This window comes from Trichechus manatus, unplaced genomic scaffold (assembly GCF_000243295.1).
Source record: "Trichechus manatus latirostris isolate Lorelei unplaced genomic scaffold, TriManLat1.0 scaffold00087, whole genome shotgun sequence".
NCBI classification, from domain to species: Eukaryota; Metazoa; Chordata; class Mammalia; order Sirenia; family Trichechidae; genus Trichechus; species Trichechus manatus.
In genome coordinates this window covers 8,824,815-8,836,835 of record NW_004444023.1, presented here as the reverse complement: position 1 = coordinate 8,836,835, position 12,021 = coordinate 8,824,815, and the positions used below count along the sequence as shown (strand labels likewise).

General features: G+C 41.1%; 1 protein-coding gene across 1 annotated transcript; it reads left to right on the top strand.

Moving 5' to 3' along the window:
• Positions 1-960: 960 nt before the first annotated feature.
• On the top strand, positions 961-1,951 carry LOC111821478 (vomeronasal type-1 receptor 2-like). The gene is given in 2 exon segments (XM_023736226.1): positions 961-1,398; positions 1,400-1,951. Coding segments are annotated over 2 exon segments (990 nt in total).
• Positions 1,952-12,021: the final 10,070 nt, after the last annotated feature.

The following is a 12,021-nucleotide window of genomic DNA, read 5'->3' as shown; positions in this document are numbered from 1 at the left end:
TCAATTTATCCAATGCACAAGATTCCATGCCTCCAAATTCCATTTTGCATATTTGTCTTATATTTCTATTTGTCTTTTCCAAAATAAGGATTATTTAGTTTCTTTTAGTTTATATAAAATAACTAACATTTAGTATTTGTGGTCTCTAATGAGGATTAATTTAGTTTCTACCCTAAAATACTTTATCTCTTATTTATATTCCATGTTCCATAGTTTAAGCCACAACAGGATGTTGTACAATAATTAATGTGACAGATGCTGTTGTAGTTGAATTCCTGGCAAAAAATTTGAAACGATTCTGTTACCATGTTAATATTTATCAGCATTGAATAAATCTAGTTGGATCATTGAAAATTATTCAGGGCACCTACATTTTATTAAGACTTCTGAATCGTCATTCATAAGTGATATCGATCTATAGAGTAAATACTTAGACAAAAATGGGAAACTATCACAGCTAAACTTGTAAAATATAATTAAAATACAACAAAGTATTTGGATTATTTGAAGACCACAGGAGGGAGCTATGATAGAATAGCATACATAGTAACCACCAATGTCATTGCAACCCAGTTACCCAAGTTCAAATCCTGACTCTACCTCTATTTAGATGAGTCCCTTAACCTCCTTGTGGCTAAATTCTCTTTGTCTGACAAAGAGAATAATACTAGCTCCTAACTCACAGAGTCACAAATATTAAATACAGTATAATAGATAAAGAATTCATAACAGTGACCAATACATTACAAGTGTTACAAAAAGAAACACGGAAAAACTTGGGAATCTCTTAACAGAAGAAAATATATTTTAGAAATCAATTCTCAGGGTGAACTAACAGTACATGGAAATTTTTGGGTTTTGTTTTCCATGAACAATGTAATCTACTGCTTATATTTCCATGCAGAACCCTCTGCTTGTGAATATAAATATCAAAGCCTGGAAAATAACAGAATAGCCTTCATGGATTTGAAAATAGCAATGATCCTCCTATTCCACATGGTCGTTGGAATCCTGGGAAATTTCTCACTCATGTACCATTACACCAACTTTTACTTCCATGGATGCAGGTCAAGGTCCACAGACTTGATTCTCAGTCACCTGACTGTAGCCAACTCCTTGGTCATTCTCTCTAGAGGAATCCCAGGGACAATAGCAGCTTTTGGGTTGAAAGATTTCCTTGATGTTGGATGCGAACTTGTTTCATTTCTTCACAGAGTGAGCAGGGGAGTGTCCATTGGCACCACCTGCCTCTTGAGTGTCTTCCAGGCCATCATCATCAGCCCCAAGAACTCCAGGTGGGCAAAGCTTAAGCTAAAAGTCCTAAAGTATGTTGGCCCCTCCAATATCCTCTACTGGATCATGCACATACTGGTAAATACCATTTTTCCTATTTACATGTCTGGTAAAGGGGAGTAACAAAACCCTAACCAAAAACAAAAATGACTGGGGATACTGTTCTGTTCCACTTCATGACAATGTTACTTTCACACTCTATGCAGCATTGATATCCTCCCGTGATGTTTTGTTCTTAGGACTCATGGCCTGGACCAGTGGCTCCATGGTTTTCATCCTGTACAAACACAAGCAGCGGGTCCAACACATTCGTAGGAACAATCTGTCCCCACAAGCCTTCCCTGAGACCAGAGCCAGCCAAAACATCCTTGTTCTGGTGAGCACCTTTGTGCCCTTTTATGCCCTCTTCTGCATCATTTATGCTTATTTGGCTGTTTTTGATGATTACTGTGGGTGGCTGGTGAACATTTCTGCACTAATCACTGCATGTTTTCCAACAATCAGCCCCTTTGTTCTGAGCAGTGACCCCCTTGTATTGAAACTTTTCTGTGTCTGCTGTGGAAGGAATACACAATTTCCACCCCTTACTAAAAAAACACCATTTGTATATTTGCACCATGTTCAGTCATTGATGAACTCATCCCTCACAGAATCTTGAGAACAACTACGAGGCAGACTCATAGCAGAGAGAGTGGTGAACAAGACAGACTGAGATTCTGCCCTAATGATAAATAGTAAATAATAGCAGCAATAGTAAATGGAATGTGATTTTTTTATGTAAGTACTTATAGACTTATAATGTATTAGTGGTTGCAATAAACACTTGCAATTTTTTAGAGTACACATTTATTTTGGAATAAAGGGGGAATTGGATGATGGGTATACGTGAACTCTGTATTATCTTTGGAAATTTTCTGAAAATCTAAAATTATTACAATACCATGGTACATTTGTCAAAACTAAGAATTTGACATTGCTACATTACTATTAATTCAATGCAGACTTTATTCATATCTCACCAGTCTTAACACTAATGTCTTTTGTCTCTTCCAGGATCCCATTCAGGATACCACATTGTATTTAGTCATCAGGTCTCTCCAGTCTCCTCTGCTCTACGACTGCAGTGCAATGAATTACTTAACATGGTCCTTCTAGACATAGTCTTTGTAACTCCCACCAAATGACTGGGTGGGACTATGCAAATGAGGTGTATGAAACACTAACAAGGCGGTTGGTCAGTTTTACCATCTCACTAGGCTTAAAGGAAGACACTGAGAGTAAGAGCTTTAACGCAAAACACAGAGAGGGAGAGCTGTAACACCAGAGATGGTGAGAAGCAGTGACAGAGAAACAGTGGCAGCAGAACCAGGCAACCATCAGGAGACTGGTAGGAGACCAGCAGGAGACGGTGCAGCGGGCTTCACAGCCTATGGGGCGAGAAAACTGCGCACCTCCAGGCAGAAGGCTTGCTGACAGAGCAGGGTGCTTCCTGGCACTTGGTCGAGCTAGGTTTGCCAACCCACAGAGATAAAGCTGAGCTCCTTCCAGCCAAGGCTTATTGGTGGAGTAGGGTGTCTCTGGGTGCTTATTGGCAGAGCTAAAAGAGCTTTGTAACACTTACCCAAGAAGGGCAGAGGCCAAGGGGTCAGAGAGAAGCATGTCTGCAGGCACAGCAGAGAAGAGGCTCTCCTGTTGGAAGAACTGTACATTGAGTGTTCCTGAATCTGAATTGTAACCTGTTACTTCCCTAATAAACCACATAATCGTGAGTATTGTCTGTGGCCATTGCAACAAATTATCAAACCCAGCAGAGAAGTAGAGAGTGCCATGGAAGGGACAGTTGGTGTCAGAATTGGTAAAGATGGCAGAGAGAGGAGGCATGTCTGACCTTCACCTTATAGGACTCAGCCTTGGGCCATTGATCTTGATTCTCCTTCCCCTTTGTCAAGTTAGAGGAGGTCAGACACCACCACCATGCCATTCATACAATGACTGTTTCTCAGTCTTTCCTTGTTTTTCTTGACTTTTATGGGTTTCTAGAATACTGATCAAGTAGTTTTCAGAACATTCCTAAGTTTAGGCAAGTCTTTCGTTTTACTCATGATTACACTGGGTTTATGGGTATTTGGAAGTATATTACATGCAATTAACATTACATAACTGTTAATGATAACCTTGATGACGTGGTCAAGGTAATGTTTTCCAGATTTCTCCACTGTAAATTTACTATGTGTCTCTTTCCACACTCTATTCCTTAGACGGACAACACTAATTTTAGCCCAAACTCAATTGGGAAGGGGGTTGGTGTGAGCTGAATTAAATGACACCTTCTGGGCAGGGAGTTTCTACATATATTATTTGGCCTTCTTCTGTAAGGAAAAATTGTTTCTTTTCCTCATTTATTCACTTATTAATTCACATTAGTATGGGCTCCTGTATATTTACTTTATACTTTGTGTTATAGTTTAATAAAATGCTATTTATTTTGTTGCTCAAAATGTTCCAGTTTTTATCCATTGGGAGCTCCTTCAGGTTGTTATATACTTACATCTCTCTCCCCCCACAACAGGCTGAGTCTTGATGTTGGGAAAGTAATAAATGGTATTCTCTCATTCTTCTCCTCCTTATTAATCCAAGGTTTTTATTTCTACAAAGGTCATTGACACAGAAGTGAGAAAAGGTAAGGGAGATCCAGAAAGTTCATATGAGAGTTCATTAGCTTCACTATTCTCTGACTTGGCAGATGTTTACATTTGCAACTTTCTCTCATAAGCAAAATTTGGGTGTTCATGATATATCAGTGGTCCTCAAACTTTTTGACTTTTTACCATCTAAAAAGTTTTGTAAAACTCTGTGATCTCATTTCTGGTGAAATGTAAAATTTTAATGTAAATAATAAATCATTGCAGAAGATAATTTTCAGAATATCATAAATATTTACATTACCCAGAAAAAAACTTGTGTAGAATACCTACAGAACTGTAGCATAATCACCAAAGTTGAAAACAACCCACACGTCTAACAACTGATGGATGATATTCAAACTGTGGTACATCCCTACAATGGACAAGCACTCAGCAATAAAAAGGAAAAAACTATCGATATATGCAACAACATGAGTGAATACTATTTTAGAATGAATTATGCCCCCCTCCCCAAAATATGTGTTAGAATCATAACCTTAAAACATATGGATGTAATCCCACTTGGTAATAAGATTTTCTTTGTTATGTTAATGAAGTTATGTCAATGTAGGCTGTGTCTTAAATTTAATCACTTCTGAGTTATAAAAATAACAGATTAAACACAGAGTAAGCACAAATAGGAGGAAGATAGATGCCAAGTAAAGATCAGCAAGGAATTGAGGAAGACTAGGGCTACAGTAGCTGAAAGAGACAAGGATATTCCCCTAGAGCAGATGCCCTGAATACAGACTTCTAACTCCTAATCTGTGAGAAAATAAATTTCTGTTCTTTAAGGCTACTCATTTGTGGTATTTGTTACAGCAGCACTAGAAAACTAAGAGAAATAGCAGAAGCATTCTGCTGAGTGAAAGAAATCAGCTTCAATAAGTTACATGCTGTATGATTTTGTTTATATGGCATTAGGAAATTTATAGTGATAAATGAAAAGAAATAAAATAAGAGGTTCTCAGGATGTAAGATGGTGGTGAGTGCTGATTTCATAGACACAGGAGGGAAATTTAGGGGGATTAGAAAATCTCAATAGTTAGATTGTGGTGGTGGTTACATGACTATACATATTTGTCAAAACTCATAGAACTGTACACCTAAAAAGCGTGAATTTTACTTTAGGTAAACCATATTTTCAATACTAGTACCATATACCCTTGAGTCGATTCCAACTCATGGTGACCCAATGTGGGTCAGAGTAGAACTATGCCCCATAGGATTTTTAATGACTGATTTTTCAGAAGTAGATCACTAGACCTTTGTTCTGAGGCACGTCTAGGTGGACACAAACCTCCAACTTCTTGGTTAGCAGCTAAGCACATTAACTGTTTGCACTACCCAGTGATACACTCAATAAATCATACTTAAATAAAACCTGTTACATAATACAAATACGCCCAGTGGAATTCGATGATATAGAAATATGATGGTTACCTGTAAAAATGGCATAGGGGTGGCATCTGAACTCCTCTAACTTCACAAGGGGGAGACAGAATCAACATCAACAGCCCAAGGCTGATTCCTATGAGGTGAATGTCAGACATCCCTCCTCTCTCCACTATCTTTACCAATTCTGACACCAACTGTCCCTCCCATGGCACTCTCTACTTCTCTGCTGGGTTTGATAATTTATTGCAATGGCCACACAGAACTCACAGACAGTAGTCATGATTATGTGGTTTATTAGGGAAGTAACAGATTACAGTTCAGGTTCAGGAACACTCAGTATACAGTTCTTCCATCAGGACAGCCTCTTCTCTGCTGTGCCTACATGCATGCCTCTCTCTGGCCCTTGGCCTCTGCCCTGCATGGGCAAGTATTACAAAGCTCTTTTAGCTCTGCCAGTAAGTACCCAGAGGTACCACACTCCATCAGCAAGCCTCCTGCCCAAAGGCACTCAGCTTTCTCACTCTGTGGGCCTGGAAGCCCACTGTGCCATCTCCTGCCAGTCCCTCCTGCCACCGTTTCTCTGCCATCACTTCTTGCTGTCTTCAGTGTTATAGCTCTCTCTCTCTGTCTATCAGTCTCCTGGTTCCAGGAGCTTCTCAGTGCAGGGATCCCAGGTCCAAAGGACACACTCCACTCTTGACCCTTCTTCTTTGGTGGTAGTGAGATCCTCTCCTCCCCACTCTGGGATGGCTCATGTTAAGCCTAGCAGGATGGCAAAACAGACCAGTCCCCTTGTTGGGCCACAATTGCCTTATTTGCACAGTCCCAACCAATCTTTTAAGAGGGAGTTACAAGACCATGGTGAGAGAGGCCACACAAAAGCAATCTATCACACCACATTATCATTATCCACAATAAATTTAAACAGGCCCTTCTTTAACATTTTACATATCTTATCCAACTGAATTTAAGATTCTGTTATTTATGACGCATATTTATTTTAGGTACTACCCTGGTGGCATAGTGGTTAAGAGCTACGGCCGTTAACCAAAAGGTCAGCAGTTCAAATCCACCAGGAGCTCCTTGGAAACCCTATGGGGCAGTTCTACTCTCTCCTATAGCGTCGCTATGCATCGGAATTGACTTGATGGCAACGGGTTTTGTCGATCAAGGTCCAGTGAGGAAAAGAGTCCACTCTGGGTGTTTCACTCAGAGGGAATGTTGAGGCAATATAGAGATGATTGCCAGCTGAAAGTTGCTCCCATCCCCGGTGCTGGAGGGCCAGTAAGGAGGTAGAGTTATCAGAGCTCAGCTCCAGGGTTATCAGCAGGAACAGAGTGGTCACCTGAGCACAGCAGTAGAAGGACAGTCACCCTGACCTCTTCTTTCCCCTCCAGTCCTTGCCAGTCTCTTTGTGCCTAAACCTGCCCAAAGGCCAGTAGACTGGGGAGTCTGTGAAATAGCCGACCCTGTGTGCACTATAGAGTCCCTGGGTGGTGCAAATTGTTAACATGCTCATCTGCCAAACGAATGGTTAGAGGTTAAAATCTACCCAGTGGCACCTTGGGAGAAAGACCTGCTTATCTATTTCCAAAATTTTAGCCATGGAATACCCTCTGGAGCACAGTTGTACTCTGATACACATGAGGTCATCATGAGTCAGAATCGACTCAACAGTAACTGGTGTCTGAAGCAGAGCAGGTGACAGGTGGGCCATGGGTCTGACAGCTCACAGGCAAATGATGGGCAGAGCTTCTAAGAGGAAAAACTTCTACCAGTTAAACTCTCCAGGTGGGCAAGATGACAGGATCTAAGATTAACTCATCAGTGCTCTCTCTCCAGTATGGCCCACCTCTGTCCCATGGCAGAGTGTCACACAACCTCTGTCTTGGCAATTCCTGGGTCTACAGATACTTCCCAGTACTCTGCAGTCATGGACTGCTTCAGGTGGCTTTTTGCCCTTTAGATTTCTCTGGGAGGTTAAGACGCTCTCAACATATCCTCCTAACATGCAGGGGAAGAATGTTCAACTCTATCTGGCTCCTTCAAGTGTTCCCTTCCTGGTTTGAGGTGAAAGAGCACCTCTAGGTGTGAAGCAGGTATTGGCAGTCACAGCACCCAGACTTTTTCACCCTGAAATTCCTTAACCCTCCTCTGGTCTTCACCCCAGGCCTTTACAAGCACTTGGTGTGGTTGGTGGAAGTTGTCAGTCCCCTAGCTGAGTTGCTACCATCTCCTTAGGAATTCTACCCATGTCTCAGTGCCTTAGAGTCCCTGGGTGGCACAAACAGTAGAGTGCTCAGCTACTCACTGAAAGGTTGGTGGTTCAAATCCACCCAGAGGCACCTTTATGTTAATGGTGTAACTGAAATAAATGCCCTGCTGGCTTTTCCTCCTTTGCATGTCTGAATTGCATTCTTTTGCTCCAGGTGGTTACAAATTGATCAGTCACCTCCCAGTGTTTTTCAATCAATGCCTGAGCTTATCCACCCTGAGTGACTTCCTAGATAGGCACAACAGAGACAAGCACCTTGCCTCAGTCCTTTGGGTAGCCACCAGACAGCCACCAAAACAAATGAACTCAATACTCTGTGAATAAGGACTCCTCTGCTCTGCTCCCTTAATGGAGTCCCTGGGTGGCACAAACAGTAACTACTAGCCGAAAGGTGAATAATTTGAACCTAATCTTCTTCTTTTACATCTCAAAAGTGATTGACTTAAGACACACCCTACACTGATATTGCCTCATTAATATAAGGAAGAAAACCCTATTTCTGAATTAGATTACATCCACAAGTATGCTATTGGTTGCCTTCAAGTAGATTTCCAACTCATAGCCACCCCATGTGAGAAGAGTAGAACTGCCTCACAGGGTTTTCTTGGCTGTAACTTTTATGGAAGCAGATCACCAGGTCTTTCTCCTGCAGAGCCACTGGAATGGCCCACCTTTTGGAAAGCAACCAAACACTTAATTGTTGCACCATCAGAGCTCCTTTTTTCACAGATTTAGAGGTCAGGATATACAACACATATTTCTGGGGGACACAATTCAATCCATAACACTGCCCTTTCACTCTGAGCCCTTTAGCTTACTCATACCCACTATCTTTTCAGATCCCTTCATCTCTCTGCTCCTACATTGCCTCCCGGTGATCAATATCCCACCCAGAGGCTGCATCTCCCCTTCTCCCCTACAGTCTTTGCCTAGGACTACTAACTACACCCAGACATGTATGCACCACTTGTTGTCCCCTTACCCCACCCCATATTCTTTATTCCTTGTTAAAAGAAAATTCTGACAAAGTTAATATTAAATTCAAAGAGTTTATTTGGTTTTGCAGGGGCCCTGGTGGCGCAGTGATTAAGAACTGGGCTGCTAAACAGAAGGTCGGTGATTTGAACCCACCAGCCGCTCCATGGGAGAAAGATGTGGCAGTCTGCTTCCATAAATATTTACAGCCTTGGAAACCCTATGCGGCAGTTACATTCTGTTCTATAGGGTCACTATTAGTTGGAATCAACTCAATGGCAATGGGTTTATGGGTTTTATTTGGTTTTGGAAAGATTCATCGACCAGGTAGCTAGGTTCCAGAGAAACCAGGAAGTGCTGCTCCAACAAAGAAAAGCCAAGAGTTTATATAGAAAGCAAATGGCAGAGACAAAGGCAAAACAGACCATTTTTCATATACTTTGAACATTATTTTTATCATATCCTCAAGTCACGCAGACAGCACCATGTACAGAACACGTAAAAATTTGAACTTCTCTAAGCTAAAACATAGGAACCCTGGGCGGCCAAATGGTTAAGCTGTGAGTTAGAATCCACTCAACAGCAACTAACAACAACAACAAAAGCTAAAACAGCTAGCAAGTACGCAGATTAAAATATGTGTGCAAGCAGGAATGCTTGTGCGCCCCAATGAGGTCAAAAGAGAGAGGGATTTTAAACGAGTACTGTGTGTGTGTGTGAGAGAGAGAGAGAGAAAGAAAGACACTATCCAGGCCCCCTGGCTCTATCAAGTCTGGAGGGAAAAGTACAGAATTAACATCCCTCAAACCAAAGGTTGCCAGTTGGAACCCACCTAGCAGTTCCGTGAGAGAAAGACCTGGTGATTTCCTCCTGCTTTTAATCACCTTCACCTGTAACCCTCCCAGTCCTATTAACTCCTTCATTCCCATGACCCCTTGCACCCCTCATCCACTCATCACCCAATTTCTCCAGTACGCTTAACTTCCTGGCACACTTTGCCACTTGTAGGGTCGACATGAGTTGGAATAGACTCAACAGCAACTAACAACACAACCTTTAAATCCCACACGCACTTGAACCACTCAGTGAGTTTAACCCCCTTATGCGTTTTAACCCTCTGTCCTCTCTCTCCCCATGCAAGTTCAATCCTAATATGCCCCCAGGCTCTCTGTTGCTGATGTGTTGTTAGTTGCCTTTGACTGGATTCCAACGCATGGCAATCCCACGTGTGCAGAGTAGAACTTCTCCATAGGGTTTTCAAGGCTGTGACCTTTCTGAAGCAGACTTACCGGACTTTCTTCTGAGGTGCCTCTGGGTGGGTTCCAACTGCCAAGCTTTTGGCTAGTAATCAAGCACTTAACCATTTGCACCAATCAGCCAGGCTCTATATCCCCTTTCCCTGTGTCCTCATTTTCATCCTACTCTATCACACACCCACTCACTGCCACTCCCCAAACACTCCAACTTTTCCACTATATGCCTTGACCTAAAGTGGCAATGTTGACAGCACATTTTAAATGGGGTGCACTGTAAATAATGTCCTTGTGGTTTCTTGCAGGGTTGGAAGGGGAATAAAGGGTGGAAAGCCCCTTCCCTACCTTTTCAGGCACCCAGAGATCTGTAGAAATCATTACTTTTTTTTTTTTTTTTTTTAATAAGAGAACACCTTATCGAGATACACACACACACGCTAACTGCCTGGGTGTGATTTTATAAATTGTAAGTGGTCAGTTTGAGTTTGTGTGTGTGTGTGTCATAGTGAGTGTGATGGTTAATTTTATGTGTCAGCTTGGCTAGGCTAAGGTTCCCAGTGGTTTTGCCAAACACTAAACTATTTGCTGTTCCATAATGTAATGTAAGATAATCACTTTCCATATGTAATCTAATGTAATGTATTAATTATTCAGTTGGTTGAAAGGGGAGTTCCTTAGGGTGTGGTCTGCCTTCAGACTAAAAAGTAGATATTTTGGCTCTAATTCCTGAACTGGAATTTAAGAAGCACTGGATAGTGGACCTGGATCTAATGTGGAATTGTTTGTAGGAAAAACCAAAGGATTAATTTGAATCATATTGTATATTTATTAATTAACTACAAAATCAACTACTGTTCATTACTAAAATTTCAGTTAAAAAAAGTGTGTGGAGGACTGTGGTAACCATTCAATGCTTTTGAATTGAATAAGTAGCATTGGTTTATTTGATAGTTAAAGGAATAGTGTGTTAAACCATCTGATTCTTGTGCTTTTGTTTACTAGGGCCTCTTTTATGAACTTCTTTCTGTGGATATTGTCCTGTTTAGACTTCTTATCGCTACAGGGAGAGGTCAATACTGGTAAAGTATGCTTTGCTACAAAACTTCCATATCATTTAGATATCCAAATAAACTGGGATTGAGTTGTGCAAATAAATCCAATGATTTCTAATGGAAGTTATTGTCATCATGTTCTTTTTCCTTTCACTTACATGTCTTTGAATATGCTTCTCAGGTACTTTGTCTGATTCCATTTCTATGTTCACAACTTCAAAGACAGTGTAGTTTAGTGGTCAGAAAATAGGAAAGAAGCAGAGAATTCAGTGAGACGCACGCTTTGCTGCCAGTCCCTCAAGTGTCATACCTCAACATTTCTTACTTCCTCCATGTGAGACCCTGTCTGCCTCCAGCGTACACTGAAAAGTCTCTCCCAAACACCTAAATGGCCTCTATAGAGATGCTAACTAGAAACTTATAATTGTTTTTGGTAATTAACAATTATGAAAAAGTTTTTCAGAATTATTCTCAGCTCCCCAAGTCTACCATCTCATTTCTGTTACAGGTGAAACGATAATTGCACTTCCGTGGGGAGGTGAGGTCACAGAATCACAAACCGTTATCTCAGGGTCTTGTTGCCTCCCTCCCACTCAGCCACTAGCCATCATAACCCTCACAATGAGTCCACCATATCGGCAACAGTAAGGAGTTGGGTGAGTACTTTCTAATTCCATCTGAGAGGCAGTGTATAAGGAAAGGAGGTGTATCAAGAGTCGAGGTAAATAATCATATCAGAAAAAGGGATTTTTCTTGGTTTGTAATTGGTCCAGTGCCAAAGTCACACAGGAAGCAGAAATAATTCGTGAGGCATGAGTTGAGCTAGAAAAGACAGTTTGGGATCCTAGACCTTACATCAATCCCTGATGATGTCTAATGTAAATTAGCATAATCCTCAATGACAGTCATCATTAGTGTTAATCCAAGTGTTGATAAAACCAGATTTTTAAGGTGTTTAAGAGCTATCATTTTGAAATCAATCTGTTGTTCAGGCTACTTTACAGGAATCACAGACAAGATTTTCATGATTACTGAAATTGTACCTATAATATCTTCATGCTTATAATAAAGAGTAGGATAAATTTATTGGA